The sequence below is a fragment of the Peromyscus leucopus genome, chromosome 1 (genome assembly GCF_004664715.2).
Source record: "Peromyscus leucopus breed LL Stock chromosome 1, UCI_PerLeu_2.1, whole genome shotgun sequence".
Classification (NCBI taxonomy): Eukaryota; Metazoa; Chordata; class Mammalia; order Rodentia; family Cricetidae; genus Peromyscus; species Peromyscus leucopus.
This window is the reverse complement of record NC_051063.1, coordinates 69,745,720-69,772,056: the sequence shown is the minus strand read 5'-3', so window position 1 is coordinate 69,772,056 and position 26,337 is coordinate 69,745,720. Positions and strand designations below refer to the sequence as shown.

General features: G+C 45.2%; 1 protein-coding gene across 2 annotated transcripts in view; it reads left to right on the top strand.

The window, feature by feature from the left end:
• Dock1 (dedicator of cytokinesis 1) overlaps positions 1-26,337 on the top strand; it is a 514,664-nt gene that overhangs the window by 131,457 nt on the left and 356,870 nt on the right. For both annotated transcript variants that reach the window (XM_028868987.2, XM_028868996.2), the window contains exon 23: positions 3,983-4,091. In XM_028868987.2, the coding sequence (XP_028724820.1) occupies positions 3,983-4,091 (109 nt within the window). The remainder of the gene's footprint in view (positions 1-3,982; positions 4,092-26,337) is intronic.

Below are 26,337 nucleotides of genomic sequence, written 5' to 3'. Positions count from 1 at the left end.
TGTTTTTAGTGGTTTAGCACAAAATGATTCCATATTGATCATCGCAACTTGTACATTTTTTCCACACATTTGTTTGTTACTTTTCTATGCTCTTTTTAAGCACCACATTCCCTGTTTCTTCCTTTCTCCCCTTGATTTCTTTAATACCAGTTAATGTTTTCTATTTTCCATCTTATTTTCTGCTGTCTTGACATGTTAAACATCTTTTACTACTTTTTCTTTTTTGACAATTATCCCAGCTGGAAACATGCCTCCTAAATTTAAAGAGTCATTTAAATGACTGTTACGAATCCTTTGAAAATAGCTACATCCAGAACAGCAGACCACGGAGACTCCATGCATTTTCTGTCCTTGGCATTAATGTTGCCACGTACTTTAATTCTACACGTATTTTGAGCTCGGCCACACATGGCTGTTTGGTATCGTTGGCATTCATTGGTTGTGCTCTATGGATAGAATTGCTTTCATCTCTCTCTTAACTTCAGGTTTCCCTAAGGGGTCGTTTTCCTTCTGTCAAAAGAGTTCCCCTTAGAATTTTCTTTAGAAGAAATCAGCTACAGGCTTTGTGTATATGAAAATGATTTATTTCATGTCTGTGTTTGAAAGATACTTTCATTTGACACAGCCCTCCAGATTGGCAGTTTCCTTCCTCCAGGTGTTATTCTATTTTCTTCTGCTTTCCATCATTTCTGGTGCGAAGTCTCTTTTCCGGCTCACTGTTATTGTTACATCCTTAAAGATAGAGTAATAAGTGTCCCCCGCCTCTGGCTGCCCTCAAGGTTTATCTCTGTGGTTATTTGCATAGGAAATAATCTGTGTGGGCTGCATAGGAACACTTTCCCTTGGATTTATTTTGCATTGACTATTTGGGGTTTAGGCTTGAAGTCTTTGATCATCATTCTAATGACTTTCCTCCCTCATGATCCTGGCTTTTGCTGATACTTCAGTTACGTGTGTCCTAGATCTCTCCGCTCTGCCTCCCCACTCTTCTCTCTGTTGTCCTCCTTCATCTGTGTTCTTGGTAACTTTTCTCTGTGTTACCTTCCATTTCGCTATTTTTATTTCTTGCTGTGCCTAGTTTCTGGTTAGCTCATACAGTGAATTCCTAATATTATTACATTGTTTAATGTGAGACTTTTCATTTTAAAGATCCATTTGGGCACTGCAATGATTCACCTTGACTTCTGTTTTTTCCCTACCTTTTATTTTTCTCATATTTCATCATTTTATTTTTTCTAGTTAAAAAAATGTTTTATTTTTATTTGTGTGACGGCTTGTGTGTTTCTCTCTGCGTGTAAACACATGCACATGGTACCCACAGTGGCCAAAAGAAGGTGTTGGATTCCCTGGAGCCTGTGGGGAGCTTCCATGTAGGTGCTGGGAACCAAACTCAGGTCCTCTGCAATAGTAGCGGCACTCTTGACCACTGAGCCATCTCCCCAGCCCCCACGTTTCCTCTAATTTTGATGTTCCCATCAACTGACTACAGGAAATCTCCTGTGCTCTGGGTCATTCATTGTCTTCTTTTCCTCTTTGGTTTGGCCATGGGAACCAACTTTTGCTGAGGTTAATGAGTTCTGTTTGAAGGCTGGACTACACGTATGCAAAACTCTGGAAGCTCCAGGCTATGTGTCTTCCTGAGGTGGCTCATCCCATCTCCTGGGTAGAGCCTCTTGGTCTTGTCAGACACTGTGCTTGGGTATCACTGTACCGTAAGCCTGGTCATGTCTGTTGCTGTGGTAAAAATACCCCAACAAAAGGCAGCTTTGGGAGAAAAGGTTTGTCTTTCAATTCTAGGTCACAGTCTTATCATTTCTGAGAAGTCAAGGTAGGCATAGCCATAGTCAAAAGCAAAGAGAGAATAAATGGACCCTGTCTGCTGTTAGCTAGTTTGTTTTCTCTAATACTGTTCAGGAGCCCCTGCCTGGGGAATTGATGCCACCCACAATGGGCTATGTCTTCTCACACCAGCTAATCCAGGTAGCCCTCCATAGACATGCCCACAGGCCAACTTGGTCTAGATAATTTCTCATTAAAACCATCTTTCCTGATGAGCCTAGGTTGACTTTTAAAACTAACAAAAGCCTGCATTTTAGACTTGGTCTGTCTGAGTACTTGGTTTCATGAGAGCTTATGGTGGGCTGTGTGCCTTGTAGACCTGGTGAGCTGCAGTCTGCATTTCATTTTCCAAGGTTCTCCAGTGTTCTCACTCTAGAATCTGCTGTGTTGGGCTGGAGAGATGGCTTGGTGGTTAAGAGCACTGGCTGCTCTCCCAGGCTACCCAGGTTCAGTTCCCAGCACATACATCACAGCTTCATAACTGTCTATAACTCTGGTTCCAGGGGCTCCAAAACCCTCACACAGACAAATGTGCACATAAAATAAAAACAAATAAATAAAATATATTTTCTAAAAAAGAATCTGCTATATCTTTTTTTTTTTTTTTTTTTTTTATCTTTTATCTGTTGTGTTTTTGAAAGTCCCGTTCCTTGATGTTTGAAACCCAAGTTATTTCTTCTGTAGACTGGTACCAGTTCCACTTGGCTTTCTAGAAGTTTTCATTTTAGTGTTTAGTCTCACACACCATGCAGCTCCGGGAACTGGCAAATGTCCTGGGGTGACAGAAAATTATAACTTATTTACAGTAAGTGGCATATATAAGCTTTCATGGGACCAGTGTCCAAACTGCTTGTTGTTCATTTAAAGCAGAGATGAAGTTCTTGACAGTTTCCTGGTTCCCATTGCCTTTTAAGTGAATGCACTGCTGTAGTGCCATTACTGAATTTCCCATTATAATGTCATTTTCAAATGGTTATAAGATCCCGTTACGTTTGGACAATTAAGTCTCCTTATGTTCGTTCTATAGCATCATGACACCTCCCAGGTATGTGCAGCAGCACCCGCCATTGTTTCCTTACCACCTGCGAGCAGAAGTTCATGACTCTATAATCTTAATTGTTCAGTACATCATTTAAGCAAACCTCTATTTGGAAACCTTTATTTACAAAACAGGTGCACTTGGTTGCAATTTCCCACTTTATACAGAATTCCTTGCTTTAGAATGGAACTCATTTAAATGTAAGATTACCTCTGGGGTAATTAATTATCACTGAGTTTATGAAATTTTCCATTGTGTACAAGTTTCAGGTGGGGTATATTTTTAATTAGGCAGGAAACTAGTTTACATTAATAAAACATCTGAGTTGCTACATTTTAAAATGTAAATGCAACTTGCAGTAACTGCTAATAAATAATTTATAGATGGGACTTATTTATGATGAGCAGCATATATCAGCATCCACGAAAGCAGCATACAAGAGCCTTATTGTCCATTTAAGGTAGAGCTGAAGATCTTGACAGCTTTCTGGGCCTTGTTGCCTCTTAAATGGATGCACAGGTGTAGTGCCATTTCTCAAAATTATTTTGAATTTACCCATATAATGTCATTTTTTCAAATAGTTATAAGAGCCTGTCACATTTAGACAATTAACTCTCCTTATGTTAGTTACATAACATTAGGAGTTAGGAATATTGGCAAGAAGCTTAAAGATACAGCTCTTACAATAGCGCACTTGTCTGGACTGCATCAGGCCTGGGCTCCATCCATAGTCCATAAAATCAGATAACGAATAATTGAAAGTGGGTACAAAACATGTCAAGTGAGAATATGGGTTTTTTTTGGGGGGGCGAGATTAAAGCTAAATTGGTCCATCCTATTCCCCCCTTTTCTTCTGTCTCCTTTCCAGACTTCCCTTTGTATATATCCTACTTTTTCTGTTTCTAAACTGTGCCAGCAATATGTATTGTAAGTCCACCACTCTGATGCATGCCTCAATAGTTGTGTATCGAATCCCATTTCCCATTTGATGGATGCTGGAGATGGTACCTCATACTCCCAATCAACTCCCTTAATTACTGTGGGTGCAGGGTGCACAGCGGGAGCTTCTCTGCGGGTCCCCACAGTGTCGTGTGTTTCTTGCAGGCTGTATGAAAACAAAGGGGAGGCCGACTTTGTGGAGTCCTTGTTGCAGCTGTTCCGGTCCATCAACGATATGATGAGCAGCATCTCAGAGCTCACAGTCAGGGTGAAGGTAGGTCCCATCACGTTCAGGCAGCTCCTCCCTCCTGGGCTGAGAGCCCCTGAGTCAGGAGTGTGATCTTGGTCTATGTACAGTGAGTTCTCATCTCCTTCCTCCCTAGGTGGCTGAACTATTGCTTATCTCTTGGCTCTATACCAGAGAAGTTCTGAATCTACTTTATATAGATAAGGGAAGTTTATTAAAGTCAATTTAACAGTCAACCTGTCAGGGCATCTGGCGCCAGAGACTCTGGGAGGGATGCTGAGCTGGATGGAGCTTTAGTCAGGCCTCAGGCTGTGAAGAAGGGATGATTCCATTGTTCCTTTGCTCCTTCTCGTTACCCATTTCTTTTGTATATGTCTGTATATGTCTAGATGCATGTGTAAGGTGTGTGTGTATGTGAAGGCCAGAATTTGATCTTGGTTGTCATTCCACAAGTATTGTCCACCTTGTTTGTTTTAGATGAGGTTTCACTGGCTGGCTTGGAATTCACTATGTGGACCAGGCTGTCCTAGAACTCACAGAGACCTACCTGCCTTTGTCTCCCAAGTGTTGGGATTAAAGGCATGCACCGTCATGTCCAGCCCACTTTCTGTTTTCAAGACAGGGTCTATCACTGAACCTGGAGCTTGATAATTAGGCTCCCCTGACTGATTAGTTAGCTTCCGGGGTCTTCCGTTCTCTGCCTGTTCATCTTTGAGATGTTAAATGTGCATCACCGTGCCTGGCATTATATACGCACGTTCCCAGGAACTTAACTCTTCATGCCTTGTATGTCTACAAGGGCCTCTAATGGCTGAGCCATCTTGCTGCCCCCCCCCCCCCCACCGGTTTTGGTTTTGTTTATAAAATGAGTCCTGTGGGATTGAATTCAGGTCTTAGTGCTCGCAAGGCACTAAGTGGCCGAGCCATTTTCCCAGCCGTCCTTCAAACATTTATGGCCACCTCTTGCTCTGTTGTCCTTGGGAAGAAGGCTTAGGACTCCTCTAGGACTTCCTGGCGTGGAGTCCTCCCAGAGACCGGGTGTGGAGAGGCCCTGGGGAGCAGTCCCTGGCTCCGGCACCCTTGGGCATCTCTGTTATGTAGACTTTTACGGGCTGATTTATGACCAAGCCAGCTGTGCACTTTGGAGCTTGCTGCCTGCAACACTTCCAGCGAGGACCAAAAGCAAACCTTCCAAGCGAGTCCTTGTGGCTTCACTCGCCACGCTGAAGCTGCATCTCTCCTTCCTTTGTGTTCTTTTAGTGGGTAAATTCAAACGAGTTCTTTGTCATGACTGTTGAAAGTGTTTTGGACGAGTCCTCTCCCAGCTGTAAAGCTCTGCCGTGCTGCTCTGTGACGAGGCTATGTGTGTTCATAAGTGGTTCCTGTCACAGTGACCAAGGTGACTCTCCTGGGCAAGCAAGAGTAAAGCTGTGGCTTCCCTGCTGCCTCCAAGGTGGTTCCTGGCCAAGCCTTGAGATCCCTTGCCCAATTTTTGACGTGAATCTTCCCCCAAATTGGTGATCTGTGAAGAAAGCCGTGCCCTACATAGATTAAAAGTTTTAGGTTGGTAGTTTTTGACAGTGTGATATTGCCCAAGGCCGCCTTAGCCTTCCAGGGTTAAAATCAACTTCCCACCAGTATGTTTTACTGAGGAATGCAGTGGCATGGGAGGGAGACAGACACTCATTGTACAAGAATAGATAAAAACAGTTCCAGGAAGTTTCGAGACCAGAAGTAATTTTAGTTGGCTAAATATATTCTTACATGATTAAGTTTGATTAGGCTTGACTGGTGTCTGCCTGCCTCCTGGAAGTCAAGGCATTTGTCAGTAGTAGAAGCCGGAAAGCCTTCCCTCCGGTGGGTGTTGTATTGTAAAACACGGATGAATTCAGTGACGCTCAGGCTTGCTGCAGGCCTTCCGTCCGAGGGTTGGAAGACGAGTTTCTTCCTTTCCTGTTCATTTGGCATTGTATGATCTCCCCACATTTGCCCTTTCTGCATTGCTGAATTTAAGGGGTCCTTGGACTTGAGTCCCAGCTCACACACTATTTTTCCTCTTTTTTGCCACGTTGAAATGGAAATAGAGTCGTGCAGTGTCTTAGGTTGAGAAAGTGTTTCTCTGACTGGGGCATTTCCTAGGATTAAATATTGTTGCTCCAAGCGCTGCCGGGGGATACCTGCTTTGATTTGCTGGTGCCGGGGTGCAGGTCCTGTCATGTTCTCATGGTGCCTATGCCTCCAAGTGTGTGCATGTAAATGCTGCGTGGGTATGTGTCTGTATGTAGTTTACTGATGTATGTGTGCATCTGTGTGGGGTGTGAGCATTGTGTATGTGTGTGTTTGAATGCGCGTGTGAATATATGTGAATAAGCATGTACGTTTGTGCTGTATGCGTGTGTGGATTGCAGTGCATGTTTCTTTGTTTCTCTCTGCCCATTCATTTGTAGTGTCTTTGTTGTATATATAAGGCAGAAAATGGCTCATGAGAGAATGTCAGCCCTTATCCCACATGAAGCACTCGGGCGTTTTCTATTCTCTTTTAGTCTCCTTTAGTCTGTTCCAGACTAATGTTTTTCAGTAGTAAAATTGCTCGCTGGGAGGCTATGGGTTTCAGCCAGGGCTAAGGGCTCCCAGTCCGCATCTGCAAGCAGTGCTCTGTACTGTTCTTTGGGGCTCCTTCCCATCTTCCCTGTACAGAACGGGATGAATATGTTATCATTGTTCTCTGCACTTTCTCCACTGACTGGCCGAGCCGCAGGCCCCTCCCACTTGGGCCTGTGGCTGGGGCTGGAGTGAAGACTAATTGAATTTGAGGCTCCTGCATTGAGAATGACACAGAGGCATGTGAGAGTCTGTGTCCTTCCAGGGACTAACTACCCTTAGGGGGAAGCCCTCCTATGTGTCCCCTTTGTCACCCTCTCCTGGTGTGACTTCCATCTGGCCTTCCTAAAAGGAGCAGTGTTGGAATGGTGCCATTCTGTAATCAGCTGAATTGGAGTGGATGGGTGGGTTTTGCCCTCCAAGAGGCCTGATTATAAATAATGTCCTGAAAATAATCATCTTTGCCTTGTATCTTATGGCAAATTCTTCTGCAAGGGAAAGTTTTACTGCTTGTTGTTTATCTGCTTCTAAGCTGGCATCTTGGGTCTGTCCTGCTTCTCACAAATTTCGAAGTTGGCCGTTTTATTTTCTCCAGAAGAAACTCTGAATGTGTGAGGGGCGATGACAAGTGACGGTCCGATGTGATAGCTTCCACAGATGAGAAGTCAGGCTTCGCGGAGCTTTGACCCGCGCACTGCTTCATCCGTGATGACAGCAGTGCCCATTCACACCTTCCCTCCAAGGCTCCTTCATTTTCCTCCCTAGGTTCACGTCCCTAAGACACAGGAGGCCCACTCATCACCTCAGCTCTCACAGCAGCTGCTGTGCGCACTCCATCTCGCAGTCGTGTGGTTTTTCCCCTGCATGTGGAGTGATCCCACACAGACACAGATCTGTATGATGAGCCCCGTGTCTGCAGAGTGTTCTTCCTCAATGTACATGAGACATTGCTTCCAGGACTCAACAGAGTCAGATGGAGACCTGATTTATGCTCAAATCTCTTAGAAAAATGAAGTAGCATTTGCAAATAACCTTTGTTCATCCTTCTCTATAGTCTATTTTTTATTATTAACTTAATTTTTTAAGAAGAGGAAAGATTTCTTTTGCCTCACTGAGAGTGCTCAGTTTACATCAAATCTTCTCTGTTTGCATAGCTTATGTTACCTAATTCAGTATAAATGCCATGTAAATAGTAGTCCTGAATAGGGAATGATGAGGAAAAAAACTGTATATTTTTGGTTCAGACACTTTTTCTCACATCTGATTTTGGTCAGTGCTTGGTTAAAACGCATTGATTCAGAACTTAAAAGTGGCAGGGCTGACAACATGTAACATATATGCTATATATTTCTTTTTTACAGGTAGACTGCTGGAACTTTAATAACTTCAGCATAGATTTGCAATATAACCAATAATTTCTCTCTCTCTCATGTGTGCACGTGCGTGCATGCACATGCATACACACATGCACTTGTGAAGAGTACAGAAGCATAGGGTTCCCTTGGAGCTAGAGTTTCAGGCAGTTGTGTGGGCCACCTGACTTGAGTTCTGGGAACCGATCTTGAGTCCTCTGCAGAATCAGTATGCATCCTTAACCACTGAGCCATCTATCTCTCTAGCCTGGCCCACCAGTGTTTTTCACCAGCACATTGTTCTCACCTGCTGATTGTACCGTAGCTCATTTAATCCACTTCCTCTTTCAGAATGCCGAGGTGGTTTCCCCTTTTCATTTTCATAAGCTACTCTTGCGGAGCTTGGCTGGCCATCTCTAGTCCTGGCAGAAGCCTTGTTACCTCTGGTCTACCCTGAGGCCTTCCGTGTCCAAACCTCTCACATTTCTCTCCTGTAACTGCCCCTTGTGCTCCCAGGGCTTGTCTCTCACGTGAGACGTCTGTGCTTTCTCTCTGCCCGGTGCTGTTCAATAAGATGTTTGTGACTTGGTTTCCTGTGAGACTCGTCTTGTGCTTGCTTCCACTTCATTCTCAGAGGCATCACATCGGGAGGGATCTGTTTAGTCTCTGAGTACCTACTTTTGTCTCCTGTGTGCCTCTGGTTATTGGCCGTGTTGGGGAGGATAAGAGCACTGTGCTTAGGATGTTAGCCAGGGAGGGACCATGGTAGACCAGCAAGCAGCTTTAGAAAGTCATGTTTTGAGTCTTGACCAAAGCAAACAACATCCTCTTTTCTTCCTTTCCTTTCCTTTGGGGTTGCTCAGCTGCATGGCCATAGGTAGTGAAGGGCGGCCATGGACACGATACAGGGTTTACGCGCAGATTTCTCCTGTTTCCCAGGCATGGGATGTGATGTTCCTCATGGGGACTTTGCAGGCCATATCACTGCATAAGGAAAAAGACTTATAGAGGAACAGCTGAGTCTGGCAGCCCAGGAGCAGCCAACCATGACAGGAATGGCTACACTTGGTTGAGAAACAGCCACAGGCCGGGCCTTCTAGAGCGTAGTGTTGACAAGATGCCAGAGTCCAGAAGGTGAAAGACCTAGTTAACATGGAAGGTGTATTAATTTTCTGAGATCACACAAAAATACTTCTTCAAATGCAGTGACTTGAAACAGTACCAATTCATTCTCTCATGGGCCTGTGGATTGGAAGCCTGGCATCAAAGCACCAGCAGGTGGATTCCTTCTGTGTAGTCTGGGACAGAATCTGGCAGTCTTCAGCCACCCTTGCCCCATAGACACATCCATCTGGCTCTAGTCTGCATCTTCTCATGGGGGTTCTGCGTCTTGTGTCCTTTCTCCTCTTCAGTCATGTGGAACCAGTGCCCCCTCTCCCGATGCCTGACTCCATGCCAACTTAATGTTATCAGACAAGACACTGTTTCCAAGTCAGATTGCACTCACAAAGTACTTTGGGCTTGCATGTATCCTTTTGATGCAATCGACTCAATCCACAGCGACAGTCGGCATGAGTGGCTGTTGGCATGAGTGGGAAAACACTGGAGAGACTGTGGCTTTGGGCTAGGTACCTGTCGTTAGCCTGGCACATGACCTGTGGAGCAGAACCTTCTCAGATTAGCGTGGACACAAGAGGCCATGTGAACACATATTCCGGTTCTAAATCTGAGGGAGATCCGGCCCAGCTCTCTGGTGACCCTGATGTCTCTGGACCTTGCCTGCTCTGTAAGTTGGAAGAAGCCAGGCTAATGCTGCATTCCAGTGGCTGGGGGTACTAGTAGGGGGAGTGCTGGGGTCTGGGCTGGTACAGCCTTTCCCGCTGTCTTCACCTGTGCTGCTTGCCTTGACCCCCACTACCCGGCTTTGAGTTGCCGTGCTTGGGGAGACCCTTGCCAGTAAAGCCATAGCATGTGCCAGGAAAGAACGAACAGCAGAAAAGAAGGTGGCGGTGGAGGGGAACCTTTGGTATAGAATTATCCCAAGTTCATTACTGTACTCTCTGTTCTGCGCATCTTCAGGAGCTTCCACAGTCCAGACAAGATGAGAACTCAGCAGACATGGCAGCCCGGGACTTTACTTTCTGCTTAGTTGATGCTGTACAGTGGTTCTTACCTTCTCTACAGGACCACAAAGCAGAGCAAGGTTAATCTGGAGCCTCCTGCCAGGGGCACTTCTTTCTTGCCCCCCCCCCCACCCCGTGCTTCATGCCAGACCCTGCTTTTCCACTCTCCTTAAACAAGCCTGCCTTTGCATGGGTCTCCTTCCAGCAGAGTGAGAGACTTGTCACAGGGACAGTATCTATCATGTGTGGTTTCTCGCTTTGTTGCAAAAACTCAGCCACCTTTCCTTGCTAGAGTAGCTATAATTATGGCCGTAATCACTGTGTGCCAGTTTGGGGCATGTGCCTGAGCTGATGTGCATTCATTTGCTCATTCCAGTGATTTTTCATCAAATTAATTTTCCTGTTGTCGGATGCAAGGGCTCTGCTTTTGGAATCTTAAGCCTACAGTGAGCGATTTCATTAATAGGTAGTGGGAGAAAGTCATCTTTTCCTTTAACCTGTGACTGATTTTTCTGTGCGGATCACTATGGCCCTCCTTTGTGTTAGAGGCAAGTGTTTGAGTTGGAAATCTCAGAATTCTGGCCACTGTAACCATCCCACCTACTCTGCCTTTTGTACGAAGCTCACTGGGAAGTAGACACTCCCTTGACTTTGGGTCTTCTGCTCGGGAGCCCATGATTTCCTATGCTTCCGTCATGGCCTTCAGGACCCGCTGACTGTCCTCCTGCATGTAGTACTGGCTTGCATCCGACTTCCTGCCACCCATGGCATTTAGCGCCTATGTTCTTCCTTCGTGGTCAGGATTCCCTCAGTGTCTCTGAGTGGCAGCAGGCCATACGGACAAGCTTATGCTTAGCAACCCATCATCCATTTGTTCAGCCACTTCAAAAGTTTATTTGGGGTTAAAGACGCGGCTCAGTGAGGAAGAGATTTCTACTGTGTGCCTGACACTGTGCTAGGCCAAGACAGGAATAATACATTCCAGTCTGTGTTCCCCAGGGCTAAATTTGAGTAAGGAAGATGGTGATGAAGCCATTAACCACGCAAAGAGGCAGAGTAACACAGCAGGGGAGTCCTATCCAAATTCACACATGTCCTCATCTTATGACTTGTAGTAAATGACTTTAAGAAAAAGATAAGGCTTGAAATGACAGATTATGTCAGGGGATGGAAATACTTTGGAGGACTCTAGAAATTTTAAAGGAAGAGTAAGAAGAAACTGTGGGATGGGGAAACTGAGGTGGAGACAGGCAGCTGACTGCGAGGCATCAGTGGCCTTCACAAGTGAGACATTTATCGGTTTATCTGGTGTGTTATTGGTGCACTAGAGCTGGTGAGGCAGGAAGTTTGCAGGTTTGAGGACAGACTGGGGAACACAGCAAGACTTGTTTAAAAACAGAATAGCAGAAGGCTCTGGAAAGTTGTCCAGAGTTCAATTGTTTCCTAGACTTTAATAACCACCCCCACCAGAAAAAAAAACAACAACTAAACAAATAAACAACAAGAAAATTCACCAAACATAAAAGGGAAATAAGAAGATCAGGTCAGAGTTACATTCAAGCCTAGTTTGGGGCCACAAAGTGAGACCCTGTGTAACTCCCCCCCCCCAAATAAACAAATAATTCAGTGGTTGTGAGCAGCTTGAATCAGTAATGAGGAATGAGATCCCTGGAATCATGGAGGACCAGGCTTGCATTTGTGTCCTGCTCTGGTCAGGCCACCACTGGTTTTTCCAAGAGCTGTCTTAGTGTTGCCTGCAGAAGAGGGCACAGAGGATGAGAGAGGAATGGGGGGTGGTGGTGAAATAAAACAGTGCTCCCCATCCCAGTCCTGATGACATCTGGAGATGTTTGTCTGGTCCACAGCAGGCACTTAGCAGCAATGCTGCCCCACGCCCAGGAACCATCTCCATCACAATGATCAGATACATCTCTTAGATGTTACATGTGTTCTCTGGGTTAGTGTTGCCCGGGTGAGACTCCATGAACTGCGGGGGCTGGTGATGGAGTTTGAGAAGGAGATTAAGGTACTTAGTCTGATGTGTAGGCCATGGTGGATCTGTGGTGGAAGGTGGGAAGAAATGTGTGTGTGTGGGGCACTGTCAAGACCTCTTCCAACCAGGGATACAGTTAAAGATACAGCAAAGACAGCAGAGCTTCTGGACATCTTGGATGGTTGGTCTCTGAGACTTTGCTTATGAGCCACAGTGTTGCCAAGGCTGTCCCACTCTGTGACGAAGATTTTATACTTGCTCAGAGCAGCATGCTGGTCTGTGCATATATATACCTGCCTCTGTCTTGTACACTGTCTTTGTATTGACTCACTTGCCACTTCTAACAGACAGTACAGTCTTTTGCTGTTGCTGTTGGGGATTTAATTATTTTATTTTATTGTAATAAAATTGCAATAAAATTTTATTTCTGTATCTGTGCATAGTTATGTGCACATGTCTGTACAGTGCCTTTGGAGGTAAGGAGAGAGCGCTCGGTCCTTGGAGCTTGGTGCTTCTGACCCTCCCGACATGGGTATTGGCAACCATAGTTGGGTCTTCTGCAAAAACAACAGTGCTCTTAACTACTGAGCTCTCTCTCCAGTTCCAACACAAAACTATCTTTATGGGCTAGTTTCTCATTTTTTTTTCCTTTCTAAACATTTTGGTTAACATCTCATGTTTGCTCCTTGTAGATATCCCTTTAGTGTTTATTGTTGGTGGCTGGCTGTCAGAGTTCCTGCTGTAATATTGCTGGTCATCATTGGATGTCTGGTTATATAATAAGCTGGAGAAGTACCAGATTTCAACTCCCATATGGTTTAGGAGAATTTATCTTCTGCTTTTTTTTTGCCCTGATGGATTGTGCAGTGTGGAATAATCCTAATCCCTTCTATTTGTGCAGCCTCTCAGTGGCCAAAAGCCTTCTGATGCGTGTTATCTCTCAGGATCCTTCGGTACTACTGAAGTGACTGTGCAAAACAATAATGGAGCCGGTTTCTAAAGTGAGGGAGGAAAAAAGTAGTTGTGTGGAGTATGTGTGTCATAAGAGCTGGATTGTAGATGGAAACGGTTCTATCCTCACAGCCACTGGCTCTTGTCTGGGATCTTGATATGCACAGGTCTCTTGGGATACTAGATCACAGGGAGATGGGATGCAGTCACAGGGATGCACAGGTCTCTTGGGATACTAGATCACAGGGAAATGGGATGCACAGTCACAGGGATTCACAGGTCTCTTGGGATGCTAGATCACAGGGAAATGGGATGCACAGTCACAGGGATGCACAGGTCTCTTGGGATGCTAGATCACAGAGAAATGAGATGCACAGATCTCTTGAGATGCTAGATCACAGGGAAACGGGATGCAGACACAGGTCTCTTGGGATGCTAGATCACAGGGAGATGGGATGCACAGTCATAGGGATGCACAGGTCTCTTGGGATGCTAGATCACAGGGAAATGGGATGCACAGTCATAGGGATGCACAGGTCTCTTAGGATGCTAGATCACAGAGAAATGATATGCACAGGTCTCTTGAGATGCTAGATCACAGGGATGCAGACACAGGGATGCACAGGTCTCTTGGGATGCTAGATCACAGGGAGATGCTACGGTGGATACAGACCTGACTAGCAGAGCGGACATTCCCAGTCCTAGGAGAGCTGATGTGTCTGTCACTCAGAGAAGCACATTCATCAATGTAGTCCTTGTAGGTATTGATCAATTGTTTGTGTATTTTATGTTTCTAGGGTATTGGAGCATATTAATTTCATATTGCATGTATCTTTGTTTTTTTTTTTTTTTTTTTTTTTTTTTTTTTTTTTTCGAGACAGGGTTTCTCTGTGTAGCTTTGCGCCTTTCCTGGAGCTCACTTGGTAGCCCAGGCTGGCCTCGAACTCACAGAGATCCGCCTGGCTCTGCCTCTCAAGTGCTGGGATTAAAGGCGTGCGCCACCAACGCCCGGCTCATATTGCATGTATCTTAAGTAAGACCTAAATGAAAGAAAGAAAAAAAAAAAACAACTCCCTGTATATAGATCAGATGACTAATACTGCTAACAAGCCAATTCTAGATTCAATGCAGTTCTAATCATTACTTTAGAGTTACAGTGTCATTATTGACTGTATGGTTCTGAAATTTATATGAGAAAGAAAAAGACCAGAATACCAGAAGGAAAAAAACCCTGGAGGACTGGCTTTACTCAACTCTCTAAGTGTCCCTGTAAAGCTACAGTAATCTCATTGCACAGACTGAATGCTGTGGGATGTTCTGTATGACAAATGTGTTGCTCTGATTGGTCAATAAATAAAATACTGATTGGCCAGTGGCTAGGCAGGAAGTATAGGTGGGACTAACAGAGAGGAGAAAAGAAAGATAAGGAAGGCAGAAGGAGTCACTGCCAGCCACTGCCAGGACAGACAGCATGTGAAGATGCCGGTAAGCCACGAGCCACGTGGCAAGGTATATATTTATGGAAATGGATTAATTCAAGCTATAAGAACAGTTAGCAAGAAGCCTGCCACGGCCATACATTTTGTAAGCAATATAAGTCTCTGTGTTTACTTGGTTGGGTCTGAGTGGCTGTGGGACTGGTGGGTGACAAAGATTTGTCCTGACTGTGGGCAAGGCAAGAAAACTCTAGCTACAACTGAACTCAGATTCTCTTCAGGAAGCTAGATGTATGTTGCTTCAGCTAGCTGGAATCCTGGCATCCTAGGCCTGCATGTATCTGTGGTTAAAAGTTACACCCCCACTTGATGCAGTGGTTGCCTTTCTCCTAGAGTGAGAAGTGGCCACCAGTGGGCCAAAGGTTCTGTTCTTTGTACTGTTTAATGAGCCTGATGGTCATATAGCAATTGTCTCTTTAAGAGAATGTTGGGCCGGGCGATGATGGCACATGCCTTTAATCCCAGCACTCGGGAGGCAGAGGCAGGCAGATCTCTGTAAGTTCGAGACCAGCCTGGTCTCCAAAGTGAGTTCCAGGAAAGGCACAAAGCTACACAGAGAAACCCTGTCTCAAAAAACCAAAGAGAGAGAGAGAGAGAGAGAGAGAGAGAGAGAGAATGTCAGTCCTTATAAAGAACTTCTTTCTGGGCTGGGGAGATGGCTCAGGATGTGAAGTCCTTGCTGTGCCAGCCTGAGGACCCAACTTTGCTCCCCAGAACCCATGTGAAAAAGCTGGTGTGTGGTGGTGCATGGCCGTCATGTCAGTATAGAGAGCCAGAAAGATCCCTGGGCCTCACTGGCCAGCCCGCCTTGCCTACTTGGGATTCAAGGAAATTGAAGCTGAGAGACCCTGTCTCGAGAAAAAGAGGGTTGGTGGTACCTGATGTATGATACTCAGTTGTCTTCTGGGCTCCACACATTTATACACAAGTTCATATACAGACTGGTGTGCATTTACATCCCTAGAACTCTAGAACCTCTTTCTGTAAGTGGTGTGGGGGTAGAGGTGGGATGTGTCATTCTGGGAAGGAATAGGCCATGAGGCTGAAACAGAAATGGAGGCATAGTGGAGGGACTGGAGAATGAGGGCTTAGAGCAGTCTGGAGAAGGGCTTGGGGACAGGCAAGTACAGCTGAAACCATTGTGAACCTGTGACATTGTGAGCTGGGTTCTGCCGCTGTTCTGGCCTGACTGCTGGGCTAATGTATTAAAGCCTTCACTGAGGCCTGGTGCTCACCCAGCATGCCAATTAGCCCTGGCCTAGGACCAAGAGGAGTGGGACTCTTAAACCTTCCCAGGAAGAGTTGTATTGTGGAGGAATAGTGAGGGTAAGACACATTTGATATGTGAGCTTCAAATGCTCATTGGCTGTGTCGGAGTGGATGTTTATAAAATATTAAGATGTCTTGCAGTGTGATGACCGAGTACGCCATCTTTGTTTGTGCAGTGATGAGACCACATGCTAGGTCCAGTGGGATTTCTGCACTATGTTGGTGAGTCAGGAAGTGAGAAGTCATGTCCTGAAGCTTTTAGGTATTTCCTCAGGGATGCAGGGGTTCCAAGTGGGAGGACCAGACCCCAATTTCCTGTTCTTCACTGTGTTGCTCTTTTCCATGAGATCACTCCAATCCGATTTTAAATCATTATGCCGGATTTCCTCAGAATTCTGAGCTACTCAGCCTAGTCCTTCTGATGAGAAGATCAGCAGTGTAATTCTCTGTGAACTGTGGGCTTGGCACCATAATAATTCAAGGAGAATTATTTTTCCCTTGGGAAATCCTAGGCACTCAGTATGGTGCCTTGGATTAGGAAAGAGGCAGACACAGAGGTGGGGGGGGGCGCTGTAAAAGAAAGGTGTATCATTAAAATAAAACAGACCTTCTTACCTGCACATCCTTTAAATTTAGCAATACATTGTTAGAGACTATCTACTGTCATTTGCACGCGCGCGTGTGTGTGTGTGTGTGTGTGTATGTGTGTGTGTGTGTGTGTGTATGTTTGTAGGAGTGTTTATGTGGAGGCCAGAAGCCAGGCTACAATGCTGTGTATCTTTTCTCAAATACCATCCACTTCGTTTTTTGACACAGGGATTCTTCATAGCCTGGGACTCATCAAGTGGGCTAGACTGGCTGGCCAGTGAGCCCCAGGGTTGCACCTGTCTCTGGGTCCCCAGTGCTGATACTACAAGGAGTGATCACTCAGCCTTTTGTTTTTTTAATGGGATGAAATTTGGGTCCATAAACACAAAACTGACTGAACTATCTTCCAGCTCTACACTATCATTTTAAAAAGCCTCTTCTATCTAGGGAAATGATTAAGGAAGGACCACATTCCTTATCATTGGCTTAGGTAAAACAACAGTATAATCAACTTTTGAGAGGGAAAATTTCATAAAATGATGAGAAATACTCATTTTGTTGTAAAACATTTTCCATGGTTACCACTGAAAATCCAAGGTGGTGGTGCTGTTCGTCAGTTTTCCATCACTGTGACAGGTACCTTAGGTTTAGGTTGGCTCATGATTTCCAAGGCCCCCAGCTAGAATGGCTGTCCCTGCTGCTTCTGACCTGTGACTAGGCAGTTCTTCTCTTGACACTCCCCAGGCCTTTGCAGTGACTCACTGCCTCCCCACAGGCAGGGGTCCCACAATGCTTGAATTCCTTTGCTGGTTTACACCTCTTCAAGGCTCCCCTACCTCCCTGTTGCAGCTCACCTGGGAATAAGCTTTTAACCAACTGGACCCTTGGGGGCACATTTACAATCCAAAGCATAGTGTTTCTAAGAAAGTCAGTGAGCACCAGTTCCTTTTATTGCTTTTCTTTTAAATAATTCATTTCATAATAAAGTAGAGAGAGAGAGAGCATTTCAGATTCTCCTTTCTCAGGCCTGTCCTCATGCAATACTTTCTCATTGGCTGTGGTTCTCTGCCCAAGGGCTTCTCCTAGGATACCTGCACATCCACCCCTTTGGCAGGTCTCTGCTACTTTTCATGGCTTGCCTTGTCCCTCTCCCTGTTTCCATCTTTGCTGTGTCCATCACTGGGGACACAGGAACAAACCCACAGGTCCATTTATCTGATTATTTTCCTGAGAGTTCTCCCTTGGATTTTTTTCCAGTCAGTGGGTGTCCAGCACTTCTCTGGCATGCTATAGCTCTAGTGTCCTGTGTGCAGCAGATGGCTCTGGGTAAGTGTGGGTTGGGGATGGCTAGGCTTTGTACTTCAATGTCATCAGTTGATGTATTATGGACTCTCAGCCCCAACACAGATGGCAGGAGGACTATTTTCAGGTGAGACTTTTGTCCCTTGATTGCCTCTGGAGGACCGTGGAATAATGAATTGCTATCAAATGCACCAGCCGATGTACCAGTCAGAGGTTGCTGCCAGCCTTTTGGGTAGGATCATTTATGAATGAGGCTTAGATGAGCCCAGTACAAACCCATGGCCTTTGCTCTTCCCTGCTCTGCTTCCCCACACTGTGCTGGGGGACCTTGCCGTGTGAAGAGGTAATATCTTGTTTTTACCATAGAGTAACTCCAAAGTTGGGTCAAATTTGTATCTAATGAATGGCTGATAATTGGAGAAATACTTGAATAGCTGAAAACAAGCAACCAAAATGCTTAGCAAGGATACATCAAGAAAGTTCAAAGAGCCAGGCGGTGGTGGCGCAAACCTTTAACCCCAGCACTCAGGAGGCAGAGGCAGGTGGATCTTTGTGAGTTCAAGGCCAGCCTGGTCTACAGAGCGAGACCCAGGAAAGGCGCAAAGCTACACAGAGAAACCCTGTCTCGAAAAACCAAAAAAAAAAAAAAAAAAAAAAAGCAAAGAAGTGGAAAGCTGGGCTGATGGTATAGAACTTGAGAGAACCTTGGACTGAAAGGTCGAAGGCAGACTCTCTCCTAAAGGACATGTGGGCCGCATCTCCACAGCATTCTAGTTTCTGCCACTATACTCAGCTCCTCCAAGGTCTTCACCCCTTTCCCTCTGAAGATTTATCTGATTATTCTTTGTCAATAAAATCTCGGGGGCTGGAGAGATGGCTCAGAGGTTAAGAGCACTGGCTGCTCTTCCAGAGGTCCTGAGTTCAATTCCTAGCAACCACATGGTGACTCACAACCATCTGTAATGAAATCTGGTGCCCTCTTCTGGTGTGTAGGCATATATGCGGGCAGAACAATGTATACATAATAAATAAATAAATCTTTTTTTAAAAAAAAATCTCAGGAGTCAGATACCTGGGTAAGAACCTGAATGATCAGAGAAGCGGTAGAGAAGCCATCAGTGACCTCCCTATCCAAAAAGGGTCAAGACCCTCTCTAAGCCCCACCCTACTACTTCCTGTGCCTCTCCATCTGTCCTCAGTCCTCAAAAATGTCTCTGGTTAATTTTGGTGTGCTAGTATCTAGCTCCGCCTTCTCATTCAAAGCAAAGGGTATTGGCAGTCTTGGGAGTGTCAGAGTGCAAACAAAATATTACGCAACATCCCTCTTTTCTTCTTCCACTCCACAGTGGATCAGCCAGATGAGCCTGCTCCGTTATATAAACGTTCCTTTCCACACCTCATCGTTGTCCACTGCTGAAGAGTCAGCATCCTTATCTTACCCCAGGGCTTGGCCTTCCTCGTTCCTTCATGGTGGTATCTCCTCAGCACGTTCCTTTTTGGAAACAGAATGTATGAATGCCTCCAGGGTTTCCCTCCCACTCTTGTGCCTTGCTGGAATTACATTTCAGTCTACAGACCTCCATGAGTAAAGGTAGTCAGGGGCTGGAGCTGTGTGTCATCACCAAGTAGGGCTATACTCTTAGGGGAATGAATGGCCATTAGGATGGTTCTTAAATGGACAAGTCATGGGGCTGGAGAGATGGCTCAGCAGTTGAGAAGACTTACTGTGCTTGCAGAAAACCCCGGCTTGGTTCCTGGCACCTACATGGTGGCTCACAATTGTCTGTAACTCCAGTTCCAGGAGGAGTTGACACCCTCTTCTGGCCTCCATGGGCACCAGGCACACATTTGTCATGCAGACATGTATGCAGGCACAGATACCCATACACATAAACTAAAACGCTAAGTCTTAAAGAAAAGAAGGGAAGCCATGATAACGTCACTGTCTGCATGTTTGACTGACTTGATGATTGTTCTTAAAGTACGCCTTCAATTCTGCTTCCGACATTGCCCTCTCCCTGGCTGCTTGTGTAATGGCTAGCATTTTAATGTATGCCTACTTTTAGCGGTTGGGCATACATAATGTGCACTAGATTACTCTCCTTTATAGTATATTAAGTGCTCATTTGGTGCCAACTTTGTCCTCATACTGGCCAGAGGCCGTAAGTAACAGACAGTGAAAGATGTACTGCTCTGTCTTCAGGAGAGGAAGCCAGGCATTTGACCCCCAAGGCAGGTAACAGGTGAGGTGGTATGTCATTGCATTATTAGCTGTCAGGATGAAAGACTGCAGGCCAGACGGGGGCCCAGAGTGCAAATGGGCCTGACACCCCCGTCAAGGGCTTGGTTACAGCTCATAGGATTGGCCCTGAGCTTTGAGGCTAAGAATTGAGGTGGCCTGTATTTCAAGGTCGAGTTGGGCAGGATGATGGGGGAGGAAGGAGAAGGAGAGATAAGGGCATGGTGTGGATGCCTTGTTTGTAGGGTACAGGGTTCCTGGCTGCAATGAAATATAGGGCTGAAGATAATGCATGTTGAAGGGCCTGGAATATGGGGTTGAAGATAATGCATGGGGTAGAGCACCACTCCATCTTACATGGGGGTGGAGATGAGATGCACTCTGATAGTCTGATGGTGGTGTGTGAGAGCCTTAGCTAACATACTGAAAATTGACATATAAGTTTATTTTTTAATTACACTTTTAGAAAAGGTTAAGATTTGCCAGGGAAGACATAGGGGGATGGAAATTGGGGTCTCTCAGTATGAAAATTATATGAGTTCTTGAAAATTTTATCTTATAGACTTCATTATTAGTTCTTTTATTTTTACCGTGGGATAACTTTCTTCATTTATATATTTAAATAAAATATGTCTTTAATTGAAAGAGCGTTTTCCTGGAACCTTGCCTGTCCCCTTTCAGAGTTTTGTGGCTTTCACTGGGAGCCTCTTTGTAGGGTGCATAGCCTCTCATTCCCCCCGGACACTGATGTTCCATTCTGGGAGCTGCTGCTTTGGGGGTCTGTTCCTCATTCATGTTTCCTCTATCAGCTAGAAAGCAGAAAAAGCTACCATGGCCACCTTTGTGTATCAAATGCATGAGTTGAAAATGTGGTCGTTTTCTAATGTGTTGGTTATCTTGGATGGAGGACACAGCGTGTGCTGATGTCACATCCTGCCCTCAAGCTCTAGACATCATAGCTGCCCTTCACTCCCTGGACACATAGCTTCTGAGCTGGGCCTGGGTTCTTACTGAGCCCACACCAGGCCCTTCCCTGTTTCTGGTTCTCTAGTAGGCCACAATAAGCATTGCTTGAAGGGATGTTGGACAAGTCCTTTCCTCCCCAGGACATCATCTGTAAAGTGAGAGAAGCTGTGTTTGGGGACTGGGAGGGATTAGACAGAGCCCTCTGAGCATTAATGAGTTTTAAGGTTTGGGTTTGAGGTACTGGACTCACTGCTCTCTGTGGGCTGGTGTTCGCATGAGATCCCATTTCTGCCTTTTGCTGGAAGTTTTTCTTTACTCAAGGACAAGATATTGTGAGTGGCTCGAAACTGCTTTTAGATTCCATGATCTGACTACCTTGATTTTTAATACACACAATCCTTTTGAAATAATCCCTCAATCAAATCAAATCAAAACAAAACAAAATAAAACAAAAACAAAACCAGATGAATTTTCACTTGAGGTGTAATTTATAGGCACTGAAACATAAAGCTCTGAAGAGGATGGCTCAGTCAGTTTTCCAGAGTGCTTACGCCATGAGTCTACACTCCACCTGAGTAAAGGACAGCGCCACTGCTGCTCGCAGTGTGCCTGCTGTGCCCACCGTGGGTGAAGTGGTAGGCTTTTCTTTATGTTCTCCCAACCTCGGAGCCCCTGAGTACCATCTGCACCAGCAGTCTGCTTCCCGTGGACTTAAGCTTTGTGAGCTACTAAGTTTTTTTGTTCCTGTGCATAAAGTGCCAGACAATGTTTAAACTGTGTCCTGAGGTTCCAATGGCCGCACTCACTCCTTGTCACTCTCTAGAAACAAAGAGTTGTAGGTGATTGTGAGCTGCCATGTAGGTGCTGGGGACTGAACTTGGGTCCTTGGCAAGAGCATTCCCAACTGTTGCTCCATCTCTCCAGCCCCCTAGAGAGAGACTCCTTCCTTCCTTCCTTCCTCCCTCCCTCCCTTCCTTCCTTCCTTCCTTCCTTCCTTCCTTCCTTCCTTCCTTCCTTCCTTCCTTCTTTCCTCCCTCCCTCCCTCCCTCCCTCCCTTCTTGCTTCCTCTCTTTCTCTTTCTATCTCTCCTTTCTATCTCTCCTTTTTTTCTTTCTTTCTTTCTTTCTTTCTTTCTTTCTTTCTTTCTTTCTTTCTTTCTTTCTTTCTTTCTTTCTCTCTCTCTCTCTCTCTCTCTCTCTCTCTCTCTTTCTTTCTTTCTTTCTTTCTTTCTTTCTTTCTTTCTTTCTTTCTTTCTTTCTTTCTTTCTTTCTTTCTTTCACCTGTGGAGCCTGTAATGAGAAATTGTTCCTTGGAAGTGTTACTCCTTTGTATTTTAAAGGAATAGTAGCTCTCAAATTAGCATTCCAGCTTGTGTAATATTTAACATCTTTTCTTTGCTCAGTTTTTTAAAGCCATGCTAAGTTCAGTAGAGCAGTCTCATTTATACTCCACTTATTCATAATTTGGGATAATTAATGTAGTGGTTGGGCTGCCATTCACCTCTTCGAGCTTCAGAAAGCAGGGCTCTGCCAGTCAAATGTGTATCATAAGCAGATTAACTTACTCTTGGCATGCTTATACCTCCTAAGGGGAAGAGATCTTTGCACACTCTGCAGGGGATACGAGTCCTTCTTGACTCTTATTCCACCAGATGGCCAACAAGGACTTTAGAAATGATGAGCTCAGGTCCCCTGGAGCTCAGAAAGCCTGAGATCTTGCCAATATCATGCCAAGCTGGGGTGTTCGTTTCCTTTGAAAGCTTGCATGAAAGAGCATTTCTTTTGGAAATCTGTTGTTCTTCATACATTTCACCAGTGCCTTCCCCCACCCCACATGGGCCCCGGGGTCTGTGGCTTTTGTGCTACAATAGCTATTTAACAGCCAGTGTTCCTGAGGGGTTCTTCTATGCAGCTGCTTTACCAGCAGCTGGTGGGGTAGGGGAGGGGTCCCCATTTAAGGGACATTTCTGGCACTTCAGACTCAGGATGTTGCTCATGGCTTCAGCATGCTCTGAGGGGGAAAGAGACCCTAAGTGTGAACTTCAATTTCTGTGTCACAGCGTACCCTGAGTCTGGTCCCAACCAGCCTGGGTTGAATGTGAGGCTATTTAAAATCAGTGCCATTTATTCCATGCTTGAGTTTGGACTTTGCTTTTCAATAATTTAGTATTTAAAAAATGACACCTTTGGTCTTTTGTTCTTTACCAGGGAAGGGTCGAGGGAACCAGCCTGCAATTTGCCTCTCTCTCTCTCTCTCTGGCCTTCCAGTATGTACTCATTAGCTTGCGATTGTTTCTCTAACCTCCTCCCAGCCTGGTGTGATCTCACAGGCCACCTTTTGTGACCCTCCAAGGTCATTAAATGAGGTTTCGCTTTCTCTATGAATTAAATATGTCATGTGGATTTGAAATGTTCCCAAACTTGCAGTGCTATATTTTGGCAAAGTAAATACTATTTTCAGAGAGTTTCAACCTTACTGATCAAAACCCATGTCTCTTTTTATTAGGCTAGAAAATGATTTTACCCGGCAAACAATGGTTAGTCAATGCTTCCCTTTAGGTAGAGGAACCGCTGCTGTCAGTTTTGCTGTCTGTAAATAGGGCTGATTTGTAGGGCTTCTCCTTGGGCTTGAGACTTCTTATATTATGCTTAATGCTCTCATGGTCCTTAGGGCTGAGAAAATGATATGTTGCTATATGACACCCAGCCCAGAGGATCAGCATGTTGCTTATGTCTTCCCTGTCCCTTTCTATCTCTTCTTCACATAGCCTCTGGTAATATAAAACAGAAATAGCCAAGATGGAATATGGAATGGGGAGAGGGAGCATCTGTGTCCTGGCCCAGAATCCCAGGCAATCTCTGAGTTCTCCTGTCCTGCCTTGAACTAACTGACCACCAGCCTCTTATGAACTCCTTTTAAAGTCCCCTTCACGGGGAGGTAATTTACATTTTAAGACAGCAGCAAAGTTGTTGGCCATGTTGGAAGCACTTTGCCAATGTGGATACCCTGCACAATCTTCAGCATTTTGGTGAAGAGTCAACAGTCCTTAGCAGTCTGCTGCTCCCTCCCAGGAAGAGGAGGAGCAGGATGCTCACCCCCAGTGAAGCACCTTCCTTGGTCGGAGGATGGTCGGAGTGAGTGGGGTCTATGCATTGGTCCAGAAGAGGCTTCTGTGGGAGAAGTGATAGATTGTCTGGCAAGAGTGGAAGGAGCTAGACCCTTCCCGTTGGCCTCTGGTCCCCATCTATCTCCCTTGTAGTAGAAACATTAAAAGGTCTTATTAATAAAAACAAACCCAGAGCCAGATATTGGGGTGAATGCTGGAAGATCAGAGAAGCAGAACAAGCCACAGCTACCTCACTTCACCAGCTTCTCAGCTGATCCTGTTTCCTTAGACTGGAAGCCTTTGAGTTCTCATCCAGAATGAATCTCAGTTGAACTGCTGCTAAAAGTCTTAAAGCTTAACCGGCTCTAGTTCCTAGTTTTCACTCCTTATATACCTTTTTGCTTCCTGCCATCACTTCCTGGGATTAAAGGTGTGGGTCACCATGCCTGGCTGTTTCCAGTGTGGCTTTGAACTCACAGAGATCCACATGGATCCCTGCCTTTGGAATGCTAGGATTAAAGGTGTGTGTGTGCCACCATTTTTTTACCTCTGTATCTAGTGGCTGTTCTGTTCTCTGACCCCAGATAAGTTTATTAGGGTGTGCAATATTTTGGGGAACACAATATCACCACACTCCCTTTTTGATCTACTCCTTGTAGTCCTTCCTCCTTTCTGGATCCTGTGCTCCCATCTCAGCCAGGGCCTGGTTGCTCATTTCACAGTGCTGAGCTTCACTAGTCTGAGCCTCTGCACCCACAGATCAGCTGTCCTAGAATGCCTGTCCCCTCACTTCTCCCAGCTGACCTGCTTATCAGTCATTCAGCTTTTCCTACCCAGCACAGAATTCCCTTGTTTCTTCATATTGGTCCTAGCATGCTGCACTTCAGGCCAAGTCCCTCCTTCCCCGAGCCCTTAGCAAGGAACTCTTCAATAAGCCATACAGAGCAGATATGTTGGGGCTGTCATGTGTATGTCACTTTTCAATATGTCAGGGCTCCTGGCCATTGAACATTGGACTGGTGGTTGGCAATGTATCACACATCATGAACATATAAACAAGGGGTCAGAAAATGCCTCTGGAGTTGTCCCTGCCATGGTATCCATGAGATGTGGAATGTGATGCGTCACATTCCAGGTCACTCCCTGGCTGGCTCCTCACATACTTCATCTTGGGAGCCTTGGCGATAGTGGTGCTGCAGTTGTTAGCACTAACAAGCTAGACTCAGCCAGTCATCTTCAGTGTGCTAATTAAAAGGATAAACCACGGCGAAAGGCAGAAAAGGATTTATTCAACGTGGCCACATTGTGGGAGGAACAAAGAGATCTAGTACCCTCTTCAAGTACAACTTTGGGGTCCTGACAATGCAGTCTTAAGTTTAAATAGACAGCAAGAGACATGCATAACTAAGCAGTCCTGGTCAAGGTGTGGTCCTGCCTATTTCACAGTGTCTGCTGTCAGGTGCTCCTGCAAGTTGTCAGAATTGTGTGAAATTGCTTTCCTGGAGACAAGTTCCCTCTCTGATTGGCACCAGGCTTCACTCATTTCTTTTTCCCAGCATGAGATTCCTGGGGAAATTCCAGCTCCTCAGGTCCATTATTTCAATAGTCTGACAGCTAAGGGGAGGTACAAACAGCTCCTTAGACTCTCTGCATCCCTGCCAGGACAGTCACAGTAAACTCTGGTCCTGGGCCTCATCTTATCCTGTTCCCTGTATCGCTTGCCCCTGACCTGCCTACTTTGATCAGAGAAATCCTCTGGGCTATTAAAATATGAGTTAATCGTATAAGAAACTCACCAACTCAACTTCATTGTGAAGATGTACGCTTCCTGTTGATAGATATAAAACAGAGTGCAATAATTTGAATTCCGTATAATGGATGTGATTAGAAATGATTTCCCTATTTACTCATATAAAAGGCTAAATGGAAGATGATTAGTGAGTTCTGTTTAATGTTTTTTTTCCTGAGGTGATTTCTTAATCTTCCAAATAAATTCTTATGATAGAGAGACAAGAAAAAACCCATTAAAAGTTACTTTAAACCTTTAAGAAGCTGTTTAAGGCTTTAGAGATGAGTAATCTTTCTGTCCCTTTAGTAGATTATGGCTCTGGAGAGAAAACAAATCATAGCCAAGAGCTATGCTGTGTGTTAACCCAGGGTCAGCATTTCCAGGCACGGCTCTGACCACAGTATTGTGCTGCTGACACTGATCGTAAATACAGTGGCGAGCTTTTACATCGGAAATATCTGTAATTTTCCATCTTTGACTATATTACTCCTGAAAATT